The sequence below is a fragment of the Zea mays genome, chromosome 3 (genome assembly GCF_902167145.1).
Source record: "Zea mays cultivar B73 chromosome 3, Zm-B73-REFERENCE-NAM-5.0, whole genome shotgun sequence".
Classification (NCBI taxonomy): Eukaryota; Viridiplantae; Streptophyta; class Magnoliopsida; order Poales; family Poaceae; genus Zea; species Zea mays.
The window spans coordinates 56851050-56873068 of NC_050098.1; the positions used below are offsets into that span (position 1 = coordinate 56851050).

The 22019-nt window shown below is 48.1% G+C and overlaps 1 protein-coding gene and 1 long non-coding RNA gene across 3 annotated transcripts; one reads left to right on the forward strand and one right to left on the reverse strand.

Moving 5' to 3' along the window:
* The first annotated feature begins 628 nt into the window (after positions 1-628).
* LOC100193143 (uncharacterized) lies at positions 629-1921 on the forward strand. 2 transcript variants are annotated; one of them, XM_023301819.1, is made up of 2 exons: positions 629-946; positions 1066-1921. In XM_023301819.1, the coding sequence occupies exons 1-2, from the start codon at positions 820-822 to the stop codon at positions 1650-1652; spliced, it is 714 nt and encodes a 237-aa protein (XP_023157587.1). In that variant the 5' UTR covers positions 629-819; the 3' UTR covers positions 1653-1921. The 2 variants fall into 2 exon arrangements, with proteins under 2 accessions (XP_023157587.1, NP_001131773.1); NM_001138301.1 differs by having other exon boundaries at positions 706-946; positions 1096-1743.
* A 1138-nt stretch (positions 1922-3059) lies between these two features.
* Positions 3060-5298, reverse strand: LOC103650114 (uncharacterized). Its single transcript, XR_002268350.2, has 2 exons — positions 4945-5298; positions 3060-3935 (listed from the first exon to the last, which is right to left on the reverse strand). It is a non-coding gene; the product is annotated as an uncharacterized lncRNA (long non-coding RNA).
* Between the last annotated feature and the right edge of the window lie 16721 nt (positions 5299-22019).

Below are 22019 nucleotides of genomic sequence, written 5' to 3' on the forward strand. Positions count from 1 at the left end.
TTGTTGACGAGAATCTCGGGATAAGCTTGGAGCTTTGTTGGTAACGGGTCCAGCTCCCCTCCTCTATAAAGGCAGAGGAATACGACCGATTTAATCAATCAATCGAAACCTCAATCAATACAATTTACATTTATTCTTAGGAGTAGTTATAGTCTAGTTTTAGGTTAGTCTTCCAATCCCCAAATTCTTCACTTTTCTTCGACTATACGTCGATTAGAGGAGTCTAGGTTGGCCTGCCGAGCCTAGACATCACCTAGGATCTCTCCTCCCCGACGGGTCCCTCCATAGAGCGAGATCCAGGCGCCACCGGAGATCTTCTGCCGCCCCTAAGCTCGCGCGGACTATCCGGCCCCAGGGCACGGACCGTCCGGCCATCAGACAGAAAATCCTAGCCTCGCACTAGGCCGCGGACCGTCCGCCCCTGTGTCGAGAGCACCGCCACTGGTTCGTGTTGAGTGATTGAAGTCCGAAAAAGATATCAACATATATATTATAATTTAATTTATTACAAACTAACTCTTTTATTTTAGATATAAAAACAACTATAAAACAAATTTTCTACGCCACTGCAGTCTGCAGGTGACGGAGCCCCCTCCGCGCCCACAACTGCAGCAATCTGTATAAATACAGCGTCGGGCCGTCGGCTATTTCATACCGCCGAACCAAATCCAACGTCCGCAGAAACCAAACTCCCGTCGAGGAGGAGGCGTCGACTTCCCATAGTTTCCACTCCACTTCGATCCTATCGTATCCTCCCCAAACACTCCACCAAGAACCTTTTCCCCCTCCAATAATAGTCCAAGTTACTCGGAGGAATCCATGTGCGGCGGTGCAATCATCTTCGACTACATCCCGGCGCGGCGCCGGGTGTCCGCCGCTGACTTCTGGCCTGACTCCGAAGCCGACGCCGAGGACTCCGACTCGCACGCCCCTGACCCTGAGAGAGGTAAGCTCTAAGTCTAAGCTCCGTTTCCGTCTTGCTCAGTCTCTTCATTTTCTCCCGGCGAGCTCCGAGCCTCCGACTCCAAACGGTCAGTGGTGTGTGTGTGTGTGTGACTGACGCAGCTCCGCTGCCGACTGTCCCGTCCCGTGCAGTGCCGCGCCCGCGCGGGAAGGCGAAGCGTGGGCGCAAGAACCAGTACCGCGGCATCCGGCAGCGGCCGTGGGGCAAGTGGGCGGCAGAGATCCGCGACCCCGTGAAGGGCGTGCGCGTCTGGCTCGGCACCTACCCCACCGCCGAGGCCGCCGCGCGCGCGTACGACCGCGCTGCCAGGCGCATCAGGGGCGCCAAAGCCAAGGTCAACTTCCCCAACGACGCCTCCTCCTCCAGCGTCACCGCGCCGACGGCGGCATCTGGGGTGGCGGCACAGGCCCCGGCCGTTTTTCTCCCGGCGCCCAAGGTAGAGGCGCGCGCACAGGTGTCCGACGAGGTCAAGGAGCTGTCCGAGGAGCTAATGGCCTACGAGAACTACATGAACTTCCTCGGCGTCCCGTACATGGAGGGCGGGAATGCAGCTGTAAGTGCCACCACCGCTGCCGCTGCCGCTGCCGCCGTCCCCGAAGAAGCGCAGGTGCCGGCGCCAGCGCCAGCCGGGCTGTGGAGCTTCGAGGACTACTACTACCCGCCGTCACTGTCGCTCTTCACTGAATAATGAACGCGGTTTGCCGTGCCTGTGTTGTTATCTCTTTTGTATCTGTGGCTCGCGAGTTGAGGCATGTAAACAAGCTTTGCAGTTTTTTTTTTAACTCCGGTCTGTGCTTCTCAGCAGCTCGCTGCGGTGCAGAGGAATCTGTTTCATTCTGTTCGTGATTGAAACTAGTTTTACGGTTACAACGCGCAGATGGAGGATCGTCGGACACTCGGACCATTGTAACAAGGCTTGCATACCATTTGGAAGATTTTACCATACTGAATTGGCGACACGCATCCATGATTTGTTCCTTGCACTGGCCAGAACATTCCATCTTCTAGAGAGAAGAACAGAGAAACAGTCCAACCAGAACATGCGGCTACCCTTTCCGGACCGTAGGATCAGGACTCAACGGAAGATGCTGCGGAAGGCGCGACCACGGTACCCCTGCGCCGCCGTTTCGCAGCCCGTTGTTTTTGTGGCCGCGTCGGCGCGTCGTACTAGTATGTGGAACGCATGGTTGGTGCTTGGAGCAGGCGCGTCAGGCGTTTACCATGGGCCGCCGCAGGTTTTTGGGCCGGCGGCGCACGCCGTAAAGCAAAGGGGCGCGCATCCGCCCAACTACCCTCCGTGACTACTATAGATGGTCAAACGTCTGCACGACACTTACTAACGTCTAAGTATTGAACTAGTCATTATACTATAATCTCTAATCATATCATGTCGACACTGTACGATAATAATATCTAATAGTGCTTGTGTCCTTATAAACACTGTTTTCTTTAAAAGCTCAAAATATATAAAATCTTTAAGGTTATATATATATTTTTAAAACTTGAATATTTATACTATTATAAAATGAATTTATTATATTTAAAATCATAACAAGTAATAATTCACAATCACATTTATATACCACCGTTGGTCTAAGCCGTGCCTAATCGTGCAGTGCTCCTGCAAGCCCATCGTGTCGGGTGGTGACCCAAACACATCACTAGACCCGAATCGTGACGACACTGGCATTATATGAATAGTGTTTGTACCGTGCCGAAGCACTACGGATCATGTCATGCTTAATGCCCGTACCAAGAACTACAAGTAGACGCCAACTTGACATCTTTTGTCTGCAGCACCCATCCGCTGGACCTGCAGTCCATACACCGATTTCCTCTGTTTTCATATAACACATCCATGTAACAACACAATTGAAAACTTGAGCTTTATGTTATAAAAGGCCTAGTTAAAATAACATAAATATAATCCATATATGTACTACTTAACTATTTGTAAACCAAAATAACCTAAAATTCTCGCAAAACTATCTAACTTAACTCATTTCACCCTTCGTGCGTAATAGTATTTTCTATCTAACTACACAACAACCTAGTTCTAACTCTATACTAGCATACAATTCAAGTAAAATATAAATTCATGAAGTAATTGCACAAATATAGATGCTCAAAATAAAAAACGGTTTACATACATGTTGATGTTTCTGAAGGCATTGGGCGACTCTCCACTAGTTCTCATTAGAGCATGTGAACAAGGTATAACTCCACCTTAATCTATGTAATAATCAAGTGCTCCATACGGACAGATTTTTCACCACTATGGCATGGTTGATCGCACACAAGGCTTGGCCCTCTCACAAGTGCCCCAAATAGATCAACAAGCTCCTAATCACCCGCTAAGGTTTCCACATCAGTATTGGTGACCCTCTGGCTGAGGTACCTGAGCCAAGACTATCATCCGTGTTAACGTGAGCTGCCACCAAACCACTGTCGGTGCCCATCTTTCAGGTAAGGTTGCTAAGTACTAAGTAAAGCTATTTACCAAAGACAGAGCCATGATAGCACTCATGGTTGTACTTTTTTTCCTAGGTGGTCAGTCCATGTTCCGTTTAATACAAAATGATCTTGTTTAATCGTCGGATATTGTCAGTCCATGTTACGTTTAATACAAAATGATCTTGTTTAATCGTCGGATTAACAACAATAGTATAAAATTCATCTCCGGAACCATATTGTTTTCAAAGAGTGATATCATAATGATAAAGTTGAGCATTAGCATAGCTACTAAGCATAGTATTAATCCCATGTTAATCAAGGAATAAGGTTGGTATTTCTAGATAATCCTATTTAGGCAAAACCCATCAAATTATGCACATATCCAAAAGTAAATCTTATTGAATGTATTATTTGGGTACAAATAAGAAATGCAGAGGGAGAATCCACTTGCCTTGTTCAAAAGTATCATGTGGATCTTCCTCAAATGAATTTGGGTCCTCTACCACAGAATCCGCTTCTAATATAGTCGCACATCACACATACAAAAAGAAAACATACACCATTCAATAAACAATAAAACATGCATTATACAAATCACGCTTATAAAAGGAAAGATAACATCTAAACATAAGACTTGGTCTGTGGCTATATTATAAATCTAACCATATCGACTGTCATTTTATTGTTAATGACATAAATCACTAATTATTTTATTTCGATATTTTACTAGTGAAACCTATATGGAAAATCGTTCATGGATATATATATATATATATATATATATATATATATATATATATATATTTCATTTAATATAATACATAGAAGCAATGTTAAACCAAACTCTATGGACCTAGATAAATTACCAATTAATTATTTCTACCAGAAAACACGAGTTACCTGTTATTTTTGTTCTTTCTCACTAAGAGGAAATTATATTGGTCGTTACAAAGTTATTCTAGAAGACAGACAATCTATAGTTTAGTAATGGAATTATATTAAGCTATCATTTAGACCATAGTGGGCATGTTCATAGTTATATCATCTCAGTATTAATGAAACTCTACTATTTCTTTAGTGAATAAACAATGTGCAGATTTACACATGAACGTGCGAAAATTGACTATAAAACTAAATCACACTTTTAAGAGAAAAGGTAATTACGTAGTTATTCATCTAATATTCTTGGTTATCAATACGCCATGTTTTTCTATTTTTTATCCTTCATTCTAGATGACCGCATCAACTTCAACATACATAAATCCTAATAAGATACAAAAATACGAAATATAATGGGCACCGATTAAAATAGATCATCACATACACATGAAGTCAATTGTTAACCTACACATGAAATATTCATTACATATATCCAAAATATTTTTGTAGGGATTAGATAACAAATTATCTATAGTCATGAGACGAATGATTACAGGGACCTAATTCAATTCTTTTGAATTGAGAAACAATCTAACACAATATAGACAAACATCAGGGGCTAGCTAGAAAAAATCCACTTCTTCTACCTTCCCTCCTCTATTTCTTGCACGCAGGGGCTGGCGACGAGCGAGGTTCCGACCGATTGTGGACGAGGTGAGTAAAGGATGTGGACGGTGGAGCTTCGAGCTCCGGTCGACGGCATGGACGGTGGACAGAGGTGTTCCGGTGGTGACGAACGTCGGAGACGACGAGACAATGTCGGTCGACGGCGACGTACGACGACAAGGAGAGAGGAGAGGCGTGGGCGAGCTCGGCAGCCGGGGGAAATGGTCCATGAGCTTGGCGTCGAGCTTTTATAGAGGGAGAAGAGAGAGAGAGAGAGCACCGGGAGAGGGAGTAATGGCCGTCAGCAGCCATTAACGACATCAATGGTGCGGCTTCAATGGGGAGCGAGATTGGGGGGGAGGAAGAGGGAGAGGCGCAATGGTTTCTAGTGCTCCACTTGCGGGGAAGGAGAAGAGGTGGGGAGGCGGATTGGCGGGCAGCCGGGCTCGGCGCTGGGCAAGTCGTACCGTGGCGGTGGCGGAGCGATGTGCCCGCGTGGGCACGCGATGAGCGAGGGAGAGGAGAGGGCCATGGGGTGGGGCCCGTGAGCCATAGAGAGAGGAAGGAGGAGAAAAGGAGGGGCGTGGCGGTTGGGCCTGGTGGCCGATTTCTACATTTGGGGCGAATAAATTAGGTCCCGTTTGTTTCCTTTCATTTTTAGGAATTGGAATCTTACTAATGGAATATACTATTTTTTTTGAATGTGACATTCCACCACTTTCCAAAGTTATCATATAAGCCTATCTCAAATTCATGGGGTGAGATGTAGAAATTAATTATATAGATTTACATGCTATTTTTCCAATGCACAACTTATAGCACACTTTTCTACTTGCTTTGCTATAACATAAATATAGTATATAACTATCACTCTCATATGATTTAGGATAATATACAAATATATTACATATTTAAATATATAAACTTAATTAGTTTTGTCTAAATTATAATTATTAAAATGGAATTCAATTCCAACGAAACAAACGGGGCCTTAGGGTCTTGTTTTTTCTTTTTTATTCGATTTTTCATTAAAAATATAAATAACTATATTTTTAATTATTTAAAAATTAAAATAAATCTAATATAAATATTTATAATTAAAACACTAAATATTTATCTTTAGGTCAAAGTCTATTATATTAATAAATTGGGTTTTGAATAAAGGTATTCTTTAAATAAAAGCATCAATTAATTATTAGCAAACAAAAATCATTCTCAAAAAGTAATTGAAATCAAGCACTTGATTCAAATTTTTAATTTACTCTTTACTAAGTTTAGCTAGTAATGTATTATTTTAATTAATGGATTTGAGGTGTAACAAAACCTACCCCCTAAAAAGAATATTGTCCTCGAGATTAGAGAATTTCTGAAAATAGGTGGGGGGAATTATGTTCTGAGTTCATCCTCTCTTTCCCAAGTTACTTCATCGTCTGAGTGATGACTCCACTGAACTTTGTACATATTGATAACTTTACTCCGGGTAATTTTGCATGATGTTTCCAAAATCTTAATAGGATATTCTGAATATGTTTAGTCATCATTAACATTAAGTTCTTCCATGGCTAACTGATCCTCAGGTACTCTTAAATACTTCTAAAGTTGTGATACGTGGAAAATGTCATGGACATCTAACAGTCGGTCGGGTAGTTCCAACTGATATGCTACTTCTCATTTCCTTTCCAAAATCTTGAATGAACCAATATAACAAGGAGACAATTTTCCCTTAACCTTAAACCTTTTCATTCCTCTCATTGGTGAAACTTTAAGATACACATAATCTCCAACTTCAAAGGTTAATTCTCTTCTTCTGTTGTCAGCATAGCTTTTCTGTCATGACTGTGTTGTTTTAAGGTTCTCTCTAACAATCTAAACTTGCTTTCTTGCTCCCCAAAGAATTTCTAGACCAAACACTTGACTTTCTCCAGTTTGGTTCCAATATATCGTTGTTCTACATTTCCTTCCACAGAGTGCTTCAAATGGTGCCATCTTTAGACTTGCATAGTAACTATTGTTGTAAGAAAACTCTGCATAGGGCAAATTATTATCCCAACTTTTACCATATTTTAAAGCACAAGCTCTTAACATATCCTCTAATACTTGTTTTGTACTTTCTGGTTGGCGATCTGTCTGCGGATGATAGGCTGAGCTGAAATTTAATTTAGTATCCATAGATTCATGTAATCTCTTCCAAAAGCGTGAGGTAAACTGAGTTCCTCTAGCTGATACAATTTTCTTTGGTACTCTATGTAGACAAACAACCCTTGACATGTATAATTCTACTAACTGAGCTCCTGAGTATGTGTCTTCATGAGTATGAAATGTGCAACTTTAGTTAATATGTCTATAATAACCCATATGGAATCATAACCATCACGTGTATGAGGTAACCCGACTATAAAATCCATACCAATTTCTTCTCATTTTTATTCAGGCACTTTAAGAGGTTGTAGCAAATCTACTGGTCTTTGATGTTTCGCCTTTACTCATTGACACATATCACAAAGTGCAACATGAGTAGCAACATCTCTTTTTAAACCATACCACCAATATTTTTCCTTCAGATCTTGGTACACCTTATGTAACACCCCAGGTGTTTGCCTTAAAGATAAACAACAGATCTGGACTTGAGCAAGTATATCAAGTGAGGATCAAGACGTGTACATCACATCCGTACATTTAAACTATTCAAAGGATTTCTCAAAGTTTGGTCTTAAATTGCCATACAAGTTGGCGGATCCTATGCTGATTGAGTTGCTCAGTTAAGTGAATACCAACTTTGGAAAATGCCTGATAATAAATCTATGTGGATAACGCACAACTTTTCACCCATGTGAACGACACGTGACATCGCCTCAATGAGAATCACGATTTTGGATGTCACATTCTTCTCCATCTACCAAGACTATTGAAGAAGTTTCACATAGTTCGGGACGTATTTGCTCTGCTAATAATTGAGTCTTATGGCTATTTAGAATTAATCGATGGAGCAAATACAAATTTGGGAGCTTGGCTCACTCTTGCAAATTTTGTCCCAAATAAATGTTATCAGAACTCGACGATAGAAGTTTGTTGTAAATTTAAATCGGGCTGAAATCTTCAAATTTAAATAACGGATGAAAACTTATCTGACTCCGAAAAAAATTCACCAAATCAAATCCTAGTGCCAGTATTATTTAAGAGGGAAAAAAGAAAAGATCAAAGTGGACAAAAAAATCTTTTTCTCAGATTTTTCTACCGTTTAGGCTTTCTCCCGCGTTGATTTTTTTTCTGCGATTGTTCTTATCCCTGCACCGCTCACTCAATCGGATGAGTTCCTACGTGCCTTCCTTATCCACATAATCCTGGCAACAGCTCCTTCACGCCGCGCTCCTCCCTCCAGCTTGCCGAGTCCCAGCCATGGCAGCGCTTCCTTCCTGCTCGGCTCCCAGGAACGGGTTGCCTGCTCGTGGGCTCTGGTGCCGGCCGCCACCGACCTCGCCATGGCCGCTGAGCTCAGCCTCTACTCCTTCCCTGCGCGCAGCCGCGTCTTCAAGCTCGGTCCTCCTCCCATGGCGCGTCCCCTGCTCCCCCAAACCGCATGCAGGTTTCCTGCTCGCCCTGCTCGGAGCTCCCGTCACTGGATTTTTCTGCGGCGCCCGCTCCCTTCTCTGCTCCCCCTGCTCGGTGCCCATCTCTTTGTCCGCCCATGCAGTCGCCCAGCCAAGCCGTCCCGGATCTCGCGAGCGCCCCTTCCTTTCCACCCACCTCGCCGTCGGCTCTGGTCTCCAAATCGCCACGACTGACCTCGCCGAACAGCGCTGCCCTGGCTCTCCATCACACACCGTGCTCCCTCCCATGCCGCCCCAGCCCCCAACGTCGACCGCCCCTGCTCCTCCCCTGGTTGCTGTCTCCGACTAGCCGTCTAAGATTCACTGCGCCGGTGCCATGTCCGTGCTCGACGCAACCCTGCCCTGTTCTAGTGTCGGTCGTGCCCTGCATTCTTCCCCACCGTGGAATAGTTTGCTGTTAACCATGGTCGCTGATCTGGTCCTGCGAGCTCCACGCGCCTTGGCTGCAGTTTCTTGGCGCGCCTTCCTGTCCTCGCCTTGGTTACGCTCGCCGTGTCCTCCGCCGATATTCTCGCCTAGCCGCGCGGACCTCGCCGTCGTCTTGGTCATCGACGCCACTCAATCGTCCACGTGCTGTTATCCTCGCGGACACCGCTTCACACCGTCGCTCTATTTTCACCATCCGTGGCGTCGCAGTGGTGATGTTCTGGCTGCAGCACCAACGTCCTCGACCTCGCCCCAAAGCTCTATGTTGGGTTTGTCAGCGTGCTACTCGTCCGCACTCCTCGCGTCCACAACATTGTCGCCTGTCTCCTCGCCGGTCGTGGACGCCCAGGTTGAAGACACCCCACCATCGATCCATGTATTCGTGCTGTGGGTGATGCTGCTACTTGGCGTCACTACTGGACGTGTCCGCGATCCCGTCAGCCTTTGCTCGCTATCCGCATCTTGTGTTCGTATCGAATGCCAGGATTATGGGGAAAGGAAAGCTCCAGCACATCAGATGTCAGGTGTTCCGTGATTTGGATGAATCGGTGGTCGTCGTCGTCTTGCTAAATACCAAATCAATCTATGATGTGGTAAGCTAAATTGATGAGTGAGTTGGCTATATGTATTGGTCTCATTGATTCTCGTTAATGTGCTGTGTGGTGGTGTCCAATTTCTTTGTGGTATATATATGCTGAATATATTTGTTTAGTGAAGTCGAAGCTCTGTCTTAGTGATCGTTACCTTCTATTATATTGATTGGTAGAATTTCCTAGGTGAATATTGGTTCTTGCCCATATTGGATTGGAAGTAAATAAGATCAATATGTTAATTTAGTTGAAATATAAGAACCCTATGCAGAAGAATGTTTAGGTCTTTAGATTTTAAAGATTATGGTCTTGTCATAATCTTTGATGTTTGATGATGTCCTACCTGCTCGAGCGAACGATTAAATATCGTATTTAACTCGTAGGCTATACAAGTTAATCCGATGAAATGGCTTAGAAAGCTAGTTATAGAATTTCTATTCATATTCGGATGGTTTAAAAAATTGATGTGCTTCTATCCTTATTTCCAAAATTAGGTGTCGTAGACGAATGATACTAAGTTTGTTAGCCTCCTAGTATTGAGTGTTAGCTAAGGGAGGTAGAGTGTGGGTATAGCTTATCGTTTTCCATGATGTTGTAAGTTAAATCTAGTAAAACTAGAAAAATCGTGATTGTTGTGTTTAGTGAGCTATAGGTGTCTAGTGTTTGCGTTAGCTTATGTCGATGTCTTGCCGCTAAGTATTTGATTCTCTTTTTTGTATCCTCTAGTTTACTTTATGTTCATTCATATGCATTATGCATATCATTTAGGTACGATAATTAATCACGTGATGCAGAGAAAAAGAGCTAAGTTGACCTCAAGATGGTGCAAGGAGTGGTCTTCTTCGCACGATGATATCGTCAGTCAGGCCAACCCGAAGATGGATGGACGAAGCAAGTATTGGAACAAAAGCTGATCGCCAAGTGGTCGCCACCTAACAAACACTAACCTAGTGTTCTTCCAGGCAAGCCCCGGTGCATGCAACCCCCTCCTTATGTTTTTAAATTATTTTTACACACTTTAAGTCTAGTGAATGTGCATTAGGTTTATAGGAGTTGCTTGGAAACCCTTTGATGCATTGGCTACCTTGAAATCCATTCCTTTTATAGATACTTCTGGTGAAGTATCAAAATATGATTTACAAAAAATGCTTAGCCCTGCTTATAAGCAGATAGAGTTTGTCCTTTGCACTTATGCCTAGCTCAGGTTTATCCTGAGGAAGGATGACTTCTACCTGCAAGAATATTTGCATTGAGAGCGTGGTGGGATCTTACTGCAAAGTTCCCTATAATGCTCTTTTCATCCTTAGGAACACAAAACAATCCTAAGGGTGGAAGTACTTAACTCGAGACTTAGGCTAGGAACAAGTGATGCTCCGCCCAGGTTAATTAAGGATTGGATGCGTATGTAGGCCTGTATGATCAAGGACTATCTTAACTGGCCACATGCCCTGGATATGGGACAGGGTAAGCTTGAACCCGGCTATTCCATACGGGAAAAGACAACCACGCACTGGGCGTGGGAGATGGTGGAAGTAGCGTGTACCCTCCTGGCTGGAGGCTGGATGGAGGAGTACTGTGTTCCCGGGTAGTGCGGACCGGTTCACTTTGTGGAGGATCTGTGGGAACGGTTGACATATGCATGGGTTAAGTGCTACATATGTCGTGTGGTTAGAGATCCTCAGCTAAGTAAATCGATTCGGATCGCCGTTATATCCCCAAACAGTGGAGACTTGGTCACTGACCTGCAACCTAAGTCAGGATGTAAACAATATGAGTAAAAATAATGTTGTATTGATGAGATGGTGAAATTAGACTAGGTGCAACCAGAGTCTATTAATATTTAATCTGGCGTTAAAATATTGAAAGTAAGGACTCACTTTAGTAAGTTATTTCTGCAAAAGTATTTAAGTTGATTCTTGCTAAGAGTCTCTCCTTGATTCCTAAATCCAGCATATCCTTGAGAGTCTTTTTCCTTAGTCGTGTAAGACTTGCGAAAGTACACTTCGTACTCAGGGCTTTGTCCCATGTTGTTTTAGGTGAAGAGCCTACGGAGTTTTGCTACTTTTGTGCAAAGGTGGTTCCCAAGCAGGAGGAAGAACCAAAAATAGAAGTGTGTTGTTGTGGATGGTGCTAAGTGCCGGTGGGCTCGGCCTTCTTATAAGTCTAAGTACCTCTTCTATACTTCTTATTGAGGATGGTCACTTAAGCTAGCATATATTTCAAAACTATAAATACTTTATAACATTTCAAAGTTTATTTCTTTGAATCACTTTGTAATCACTTCGATAAACATAATGTAAATTTGATGTAACTTGTATCCTTTTGTAATAAAGAAATTTCGCTGCAAAATGTTGGTGTGTGATTTGTGTTCACTTAATCTTGCGGTTCTGGTTGTAAGTGGTTGATCCGGGGTCCTTGGGACACTCGGATGGATCCTGTTAAGTTATTTGGTGCACATGCATAGCCGTCTGAGGTCTTTGAGACAAGGACAGGTGCATGTGGGCCCAATAACTTGAGCGGTTCTGCCATAGCTGGTATCGAAGCATGATTAAGTATAATACAGTCACATACGTATTTTTAAAACAAAGTTTTGGTTTTAGAAAACCTATTTTCAACTAAACAATTGTTTGGCTTTGAAAAACACTTTTGAAAAACTATAATGCTAGCGACATCCTCTGTTAAGCCCTAAATTAAGGACTATTAGGTGGCTTATTTAAAAAAACACTAACCCACAACCGGGGGTATTACATACATGTGTATTGTTATTTTTGAGGCCATTCAGTTTTGAGTGGATCGCCGCTCAGGTAAGGTGAGATGTGAGAGCATGACTGAACAAACGTCGGTCTAGGGGAGAGTATAAAAAGCGCTTGATTATATACATGTTACACATATGTATATATGAAGGCTGCGATATGGAGTAATTACTTTTCCGGAATTCAATACCCCATGGATGTGTATGGGTATACAAACATGGGAATACTGAGAAGTGTAATGTACTTGCAACGACGCACCTACGCTCAGGTAAGAAGGTGAGTTACCATAATGAGTTGCCCTATGGTTAAAGTGTGGCAACGGTGCCTATGCGTGGCTCGGCACTTAATGATGAGCTGGCCTCCATATAGCAATATATGGAGTATAAACTGTGATAAACTGTCATGTGTGGACTGCATCATTAGGAATTGGGCTATGATGAATTTTTTTGCAGGTACACTAACCTCGAAAACGTATGTGTAGCTGACGACTAGCAAATTATCGAGAGAGTCGTAAGTATGCCACCGATATAGAACGCTATTGCCACAGTATGTTGGTAAAACTTGTGAGGACGAATAGGACAGGCATGCATCCTGATTGTTGCATCCTGTTTGTTACCTATACACCCAAAATGCTTCTCTCATCTTTATTCCAGTAACCAGTGATTGTAGATAATGTGGTGTAATGCTGTATTATAAACTTCAATGAAATAGCTGTCCTCCATTCTTTAGATAATATGTTTAGGTGTTATGTGTGTTTGCTCTTGAACTTGATGTGTCGATAGAATGGTTGTGACCTGTTTGCCTAAACCCAAAACTAGGCCATGTTCTTAGTTGGTGAACCATGATCAAAAGTTGAATTCTCTGTTATCACTCCATGACCAAGCTCATGCAAATGGATGCTTAGACAATCTGTTTGTTGGACATAAAATGCAAGAAAACTTAAACTAAGGATCTCGAGTACGTGTTCTTGTTGTTAGTACGTGACTCTTCAGTGGTCATGTTTTCCTCCTAAGCTTCACCTTGTTTTGGTTGATGCAAGATGTTATTCCTATTTTATTTTTGCCTCTCCTGGAGAATTGCATTGTTGCTTTATCAACCCAACCTAGAGAAGACATGTCCGATCATTTTCTTGAATTTGATGCCTTTGGTTCCCTCATATCTACCGAAGGCATACCAACTTCATCTTGTGATTGTTTTCCCTCTGTATCTAATCTGATACTAATCCTTGATCTTGTAATCTCTATGATGGGCATAGAAATATGCTCGGGGCTGAATTAACAGTCTCCCATCGTACTCCCTCCTCAATTTATTTTAGGTTATGGCCATACCTTGTTCCTTTCATGGGGCCATGATCTATTTGGCTCTCTACTTGTAACCATTTTGACAGGTAGAGTCTCTTTGCATATTGTCACCCTTGCTCAATCTATTGGTGGGGCATGAGATTTCTTATTGGTTACATATGGTAATGGTGTTATGACTAAAGCCGATGGTGCCACGACGAAACCAAGGGCCTCCGGTGGGTGATCAACACATGGTTGCGCTACTTGGCACGCGTTGGTATCACTGTTAGTAGTCATAATCCATTATGAGACTATATCGATATGTTATCTCTGCACAAATTGTTCTTACCACGTGATATTCATTATTGGTTCTAGTTTTGTAATGGTGTCATGGTTAAGGACTTATGGTACCGCGGCGAAACTGAGAGCCTCCTGTGCATGCACACACATGATCATGCTGCTTGGCGCATGCCGGTATCAAGGTCTCTAGTCATGATCCATTGTTGAACTACACTGATGTGTTATCTTTCGTCGACCTTCTCTTGAAAACAATTTCTATGTTGTTTGTCAAATGATCAAGCAACATCTATCATTCCTGTTGGATAAAAGGAGCATACCACTTTCATGTGTGGTCTCTTTCCTTTTGATCTTGGTAGTGACTACTCATACAAGTTCCCTTTACGTCCTTTGTGTAAAGGTGAAGCCTTGGAGCTTTTTAGTGTCAAGAGACAACTGATTAGCTCTCAAAATGGAGATTGGCTTTTTCCCTACTGCTGAGATGCAGGAGTTTGTTCAGTCGCTCTTTCATTTAATCCATGTATTCCCTAACCAAGTCAGTTCATCTTGCATGAAGAAACGGATGAACAACCTGACCAAATGGATTTCTACCCGAATGCATGACCTTTTGCTGGCGAATGAGAACTCTCAACCCTTGGCTTACCGATGGGTACGAAGGGGACCTACTTGATGTCATAAGTAGTTTAACAAGTTGGTTTTACTAACGTGTAATTGCTTTGTGAACGAAGATTGAGTTTAGAGATTGTTTTATCAAGTTGTCTAAACTCATTTTGGTTCAGCCCATCCTAAGGAAGTACTTTCAAGAATCGAGATTAAGTCGGCCAGTAACCACCTAATCATCGCTCTAGTCATGCCTCGATTGCCTCACGTGTGCTTTTCCAGCATGAGTTATCAGGTCGAGTCATGCTTAGTGTTCGCTAAAGTGGATTGATTGTGAAGTCAACATTTGTTGATCATCTTCACTAATGTGTTCCTCGAATTTTTATCATCTTCCTTGAACTTGAATTCTTCAAATGACCACTTGTTGGTACACCTCCTTCTGTGTGTTTTACCCAAGAGGTTGCATCTGGTTCTGTTTGAGTAAAAATCGCATATCTACCGCTCGCCCAACAGACTCAGATAGTACAGTGTCATCAGAAAAAGCAAACTGCACACATGGAACCTTATGTGTTCTTCTGGCAGACAGCGTCTCTATTGGTGGATATCTCTGAATTAGCTTAAGACGATACATGTTATGTCCACTAGAGAAACAACATTCTGAGACACTCGCCTTTGTTTGGAACTGCCTTTGTTATCACTGATATGGATAGGGTTACATGCTTCTCTACTCTTAGAAGTCTTTCGTTCCGAATCTCGGGACGAGATTCTTTTAAGGGAGAGGGCTGTAACACCCTAGGTGTTTGCCTTAAAGATAAACAGCAGATCTGGACTTGAGCAAGTATATCAAGTGAGGATCAAGATGTGTACATCACATCTGTCGGGGACCATAATTAGGGGTACCCCCAAGACTCCTAATCTCAGCTGGTAACCCCCATAAGCACAAAGCTGCAAAGGCCTGATGGGCGCGATTTAGGTCAAGGCTCCGTCCACTCAAGGGACACGATCCCGCCTCGCCCGAGCCCAGCCTCGGGCAAAGGCAGCCGACCCAGGAGGATTCACGTCTCGCCCGAGGGTCCCCTCAAGCAACGGATGCACCTTCGGCTCGCCCGAGGCCCAGTCTTCGCGGAGAAGCAACCTTGGCCAGATCGCCACGCCAACCGACCATATCGTAGGAGCATTTAATGCAAGGATCGACTGACACCTTATCCTGACGCGCGCTCCTCAGTCGATAGGGCCGAAGTGACCGCAGTCACTTCGCCGCTCCACTGACCGACCTGACAGGAAAACAGCGCCGCCTGCGCCGCTCCGACTGCTGTGCCACTCGACAGAGTGAGGCTGACAGCAGCTAAGTCCAGCCTCGGGCGCCATAGGAAGCTTCGCCTCGCCCGACCCCTGGGCTCGGACTCAGCCTCGACCTCAGACAACGGACTCCGCCTCGCCCGACCCCAGGGCTCGGACTCAGCCTCGACCTCGGAAGACGAACTCCGCCTCGCCTGACCCCAGGGCTCGGACTCAGCCTCGACCTCGGAAGACGGACTCCGCCTCGCCCGACCCCAGGGCTCGGACTCAGCCTCGACCTCGGAAGACGAACTCCGCCTCGCCCGACCCCAGGGATCGGACTCAGCCTCGACCTCGGAAGACGAACTCCGCCTCGCCCGACCCCAGGGCTCGGACTCAGACTCGACGCCAGACGACGGACTCCGCCTCGCCCGACCCTAGGGCTCGGACTCAGCCTCGACCTCGGAAGACGAACTCCGCCTCGCCCGACCCCAGGGCTCGGACTCAGCCTCGACGCCGGACGACGGACTCCGCCTCGCCCGACCCTAGGGCTCGGACTCAGCCTCGACCTCGGAGGAGTCACCGCCTCGCCCGACCCCGGGCTCGGACCGACCACGTCACAAGGGGGCCATCATTACCCTACCCCTAGCTAGCTCAGGTTGCGGGGAACAAGACCGGCGTCCCATCTAGCTCGCCCCGGTAAACAAGTAATGATGGCACCCCGCGTGCTCCATGACGACGGCGGCTCTCAGCCCCTTACGGAAGCAAGGAGACGTCAGCAAGGATCCGACAGCCCCGACAGCTGTACTTCCACAAGGCTCAAGCACTCCTCCGACGGCCACGACATCACATGAACAGGGCGCCAAAACCTCTCCGGCTGCCACGACGACATGTACTTAGGGCTCTAGCTCCTCTCTGCTAGACACGTTAGCACACTGCTACACCCCCATTGTACACCTGGGCCCTCTCCTTACGCCTATAAAAGGAAGGTCCAGGGCTCTCGTACGAGAAGGTTGGTCGCGCGGGAGAACGGGCTGGCGGACAGTCTCTCTCTCACTCTCCCTTGCGAACGCTTGTAACCCCCTACTGCAAGCGCACCCGACCTGGGCGCAGGACAACACGGAGGCCGTGGGTTTCCCCTTTGCCGTTTCTCCCCCTTCGTGCTCCGTCTCGCGCCGACCCATCTGGGCTGGGACACGCGGCGATAATTCACTTGTCGGTCCAGGGACCCCCCGGGGTCGAAACGCCGACAGTTGGCGCGCCAGGTAGGGGCCTGCTGCGTGTTGACGAACAGCTTCCTGTCAAGCTCCAGATGGGTAGTCTCCAGCAACCTCTCCAACCCAGGACGATGCTTCGTTTCGGGAGTCTGGAGTTCATGTCCCTCGACGGCAGCTACGACATGATACTCCTTCCTCCGCCACGCGACAACGACAATGGCGTCCGTCAGCCCGCCCGCCAATGGCGGAATCGATGACGTCTTCCCCACGTGACGGAAGAGCAACATCCGGGTCTATCCCGTCACCTTCCCCGCCGACGGAGGAGGAGGCGGGGCAGTCATGGCCAAGCAGGAGGCGGCACCTCGTCGGTTGTCGAGCGAGTCGACGGCACTGGCGCCCCAGCGGGGGACACGTCGGGCATCGACCTTGCGTCTGAGACGAAGACGAGCGTCGTTTCCCCGCAACACGCCAACTCCAAGCAGACGGACGACGCCAGCACGCTCGCGAAGGACTTGCTGGGCGTCAGCCTCGTACCTGAGACAACGGTGCAGTCCATCCCCGACGCGACTTCGTCACCACCCGTCGATCAAGAGGTACCGCTTGTTTCCCGTTCCATGCCTTTTAAATTCAGCTGCGACCCACCAAGCAACCCCGCTTCGGTGGACGCTTTCATAAAGGCATGTCCAAACCCTCCGGGGTATCATATGCGGTCACCCTGGGACCGGCTGACGACCGTCTCGACCTACGGGCCCCCGGGTTCCGAGGAAGATGACGAGCCCGACTCTGGTTGGGATTTCTCCGGGCTCGATAACCCCAGTGCCATGCGGGACTTCATGACCGCATGTGACTACTGCCTCTCCGATTGCTCCGATAGCAGCCACAGCCTCGGCGACGAGGACTGTGGCCCAAGTCGCGAATGCTTCCATGTCGATCTAGGGGATCTTGACGAAGGCAACCATCTTGGTATGCCGGAGGACGGTGATCCCCCTAGGCCTGTGCCTCGCGTTGACATCCTCCGGGAGCTAGCTGTGGTCCTAGTCCCTGCGGGGGGTCAGGACGCACAGCTCGAGCAAATCCGCGAGGTACAGGCCAGGCTCGACGAGGAAGCAGGACAACTTGTGCAGCTTCGTCAAAATATCGGGCAGGAGTGGGCAGGCCGGGCACCGGCCGAAGAAGCGCGTCATCTGGCCCAGGACGTCCAGCACCGCATCGCCGATGATGCCAGGGCGAGGCTGCCCCCGGCTTCAAGTGGGGTCGGCCAGAACCTGGCTGCAGCAGTGATACTACTCCGAGCGATGCCGGAACCATCCACCACCGAGGGGCGGCGTATCCAGGGAGAGCTCAAGAATCTCCTGGAAGATGTCGCGGTCCGACGGGCCGAGAGCTCTGCCTCCCGAAGGTAGGGCTACCCCCCGGAGCATCGCGTCGCGACTTCTCGATTCATGCGGGAAGCCTCGGTCCACACCGGGCACACGAGGAACACCGCGCCTGCGGCCCCGGGTCGCCTCGGCAACGAGCGCCACCGTCGCGACCGTCGAGCCCACCTCGACGAGAAGGTGCGCCGAGGCTACCACCCCAGGCGTGGGGGACGCTACGACAGCGGGGAGGATCGGAGCCCCTCGCCCGAACCACCCGGTCTGCGAGCTTTTAGCCGGGCCATACGACGGGCGTCGTTCCCGACTCGGTTCCGAACCCCGACTACCATCACCAAGTACTCGGGGGAGTCAAAACCGGAACTGTGGCTCGTGGACTACCGGCTGGCCTACCAGCTGGGTGGGACGGACGATGACAACCTCGTCATCCGCAACCTTCCCCTGTTCCTCTCCGACGCTGCCCGAGCCTGGCTGGAGCATCTGCCCCCTGCGCAGATCTCTAACTGGGACGACCTGGTCAAAGCCTTCGCCGGCAACTTCCAGGGCACATACATGCGCCCTGGGAACTCCTGGAATCTCCGAAGCTGCCGCCAGCAGCCGGGAGAGTCCCTGAGGGACTACATCTGGCGATTTTCGAAGCAGCGCACCGAGCTGCCCAACATCACCGACTCGGATGTCATCGGCGCGTTCCTCGCCGGCACCACTTGTCGCGACCTGGTGAGCAAGATGGGTCGCAAGACTCCCACCAGGGCGAGCGAGCTGATGGACATCGCCACCAAGTTCGCCTTTGGTCAGGAGGCGGTCGAGGCCATCTTCCGAAAGGACAAGCAGCCTCAGAGGCGCCAACCGGAAGACGTCCCCGAGGCGTCCGCTCAGCGCGGCGCGAGGAAGAAGGGCAAGAAGAAGTCGCAAGCGAAACGTGACGCCGCCGACACGGACCTTGTCACCGCCGCCGAGCACAGGAACCCTCGGAAGCCACCCGGAGGCGCCAACCTGTTCGACAAGATGCTCAAGGAGTCGTGCCCCTATCATCAGGGTCCCGTCAAGCACACCCTTGAGGAGTGCGTCATGCTTCGGCGCTACTTCCACAGGGCTAGGCCACTGGCGGAAGGTGGTAGGGCCCACAACAATGACAAGAAGGAGGATCACAAGGCAGAAGAGTTCCCCGAGGTCCATGACTGCTTCATGATCTACGGTGGGCAAGAGGCGAACGCCTCGGCTTGGCACCGCAAGCAAGAGTGCCGGGAGGTCTGCTCGGTAAAGGTGGCGGCGCCAGTCTACCTAGACTGGTCCGACAAGCCCATCACCTTCGACCAGGGCGACCACCCCGACCGCGTGTCGAGCCTAGGAAAGTACCCGCTCGTTGTCGATCCCGTCATCGGCAATGTCAGGCTCACCAAGGTCCTCATGGACGGAGGCAGCAGCCTCAACATCGTCTACACCGAGACCCTCAGGCTCCTGCAGATCGATCTGTCCTCGATCCGGGCCGACGCGTTGCCCTTTCATGGGATCATCCCCGGGAAACGCGTCCAACCCCTCGGACAACTCGATCTGCCCGTCTGCTTCGAGACTCCCTCCAACTTCCGAAGGGAAACCATCACGTTCGAGGTGGTCGGGTTCCGAGGAACCTACCACGCAATGCTAGGGAGACCATGCTACGCCAAGTTCATGGCCGTCCCCAACTACACCTACCTCAAGCTCAAGATGCCGGGCCCCAATGGGGTCATCACCGTCGGCTCCACGTACCGACACGCGTACGAATGCGACATGGAGTGCGTGGAGTACGCTGAGGCCCTCATCGCCGACCAGGAGAGCCTCTCCAAGGAGGCGCCAGTTGCGAAGCGCCACGCCGGCAACTTTGAGCCAGCGGAGACGGTTAAGTCTGTCCCTCTCGACCCTAGCAACGACGCCTCCAAGCAGATCCGGATTGGCTCTGAGCTCGACCCCAAATAGGAAGTAGTGCTCGTCGACTTTCTCTACACGAACGCCGAAGTTTTTGCGTGGAGTCCCTCGAACATGCCTGGCATACCGAGGGATGTCGCCGAGCACTCGCTGGATATCCGAGCTGGAGCCCGACCCGTGAAGCAGCCTTTGCGCCGATTCGACGAAGAAAAGCGCTGAGCCATAGGCGAGGAGATCCACAAGTTGATGGCTGCAGGGTTCATCAAAGAGGTATTCCATCCCGAATGGCTTGCCAACCCTGTGCTTGTGAGAAAGAAAGGAGGGAAATGACGGATGTGTGTAGACTACACTGGTCTAAACAAAGCATGTTCAAAGGTTCCCTACCCTCTGCCTCGCATCGATCAAATCGTGGATTCCACTGCTGGGTGCGAAACCTTGTCTTTCCTCGATGCCTACTCAGTGTATCACCAAATCAGGATGAAAGAGTTGGACCAGCTCGCGACTTCTTTCATCACACCCTTTGGCATGTACTGCTACGTTACTATGCCATTCGGTTTGAGGAATGCGGGTGCGACATACCAAAGGTGCATGAACCACGTGTTCGGAGAACACATTGGTCGAACGGTCGAGGCTTACATCGATGACGTCGTAGTCAAGACTGAAAGGGAAATGTGCCCTTGGGCCATTTATAAGTATTTTGGTGATTGAGTGTCAACACAAGTGCTTCAATGTGAATCAATGCCCATGGAAGAACAAAGTGCAAATCTTCAACAAAGGTATGTTTCTAAGTCTTAGTACATTGGTTTTGTGTACTAATATATTTGTCTAAGTGTTAGAAACAGATAGAAGAAGAGAAGAGAAGACTTGGCTGTGTACAGCCAAGGGGCTGTTTCGGTCTGGGGCACCGGACTGTCCGGTGGTGCACCGGACAGTGTCCGGTGCACCAGGCTGCCTCGGACGAAGAGGCCGCTCTCGGGTTTTTCTCCGGCGACTTCGGCTAAAATTCACCGGACTGTCCGGTGTGCACCGGACTGTCCGGTGAGCCAACGGTCGGCCGGGCCAACGGTCGGCCGCGCGATCGCCGCGCGACACGTGGCCGAGCCAACGGTCGGAAGGAAGCACCGGACTGTCCGGTGTGCACCGGACATGTCCGGTGCGCCAACGGTGCGCAGATCTGACTCTGACAGCAACGGTCGGATGCGCTGTTTATGGAAACAAATCGGGCACCGGACAGTGTCCGGTGTGCACCGGACTGTCCGGTGCGCCACGAGACAGAAGGCAAAGATGGCCTTCCAGATTTGTTCCCAACGGCTCCTAGCTGCCTTGGGGCTATAAAAGGGACCCCTTGGCGCATGGAGGAGTACACCAAGCATTCCTACAACTCTTCTAAGCACCAAGACATCAATCTCACGCATTCGTTTCATTGTGATAGCATATAGAGCTCTTGTGGAGTTGTGAACTCTTTGTGTTGCGTTGCGAGCTCTTGTTGCGACTTGTGTGCGTGTTGTTGCTTTGATTTTCGAGTCTTGTGTGCGTTGCTCATTCCCACCTTACTCCATATTTCTTTGTGAACTCAATTGTAAGGGCGAGAGACTCCAAGTTGTGGAGATTCCTCGCAAACGGGAAAAGATCAAAGGAAAGAAAAACACCGTGGTATTCAAGTTGATCATTGGATCACTTGAGAGGAGTTGAGTGCAACTCTCGTCCGTTGGGACGCCACAACGTGGAGTAG

Bases quoted from the DNA above. Each gene is read 5' to 3' on its own strand.
- LOC100193143 (XM_023301819.1), top strand. From the start codon at position 820: ATGTGCGGCGGTGCAATCATCTTCGACTACATCCCGGCGCGGCGCCGG. The intron at 947-1,065 runs GTAAGCTCTAAG...TGACTGACGCAG, and splicing joins CGCCCCTGACCCTGAGAGAG to CTCCGCTGCCGACTGTCCCG.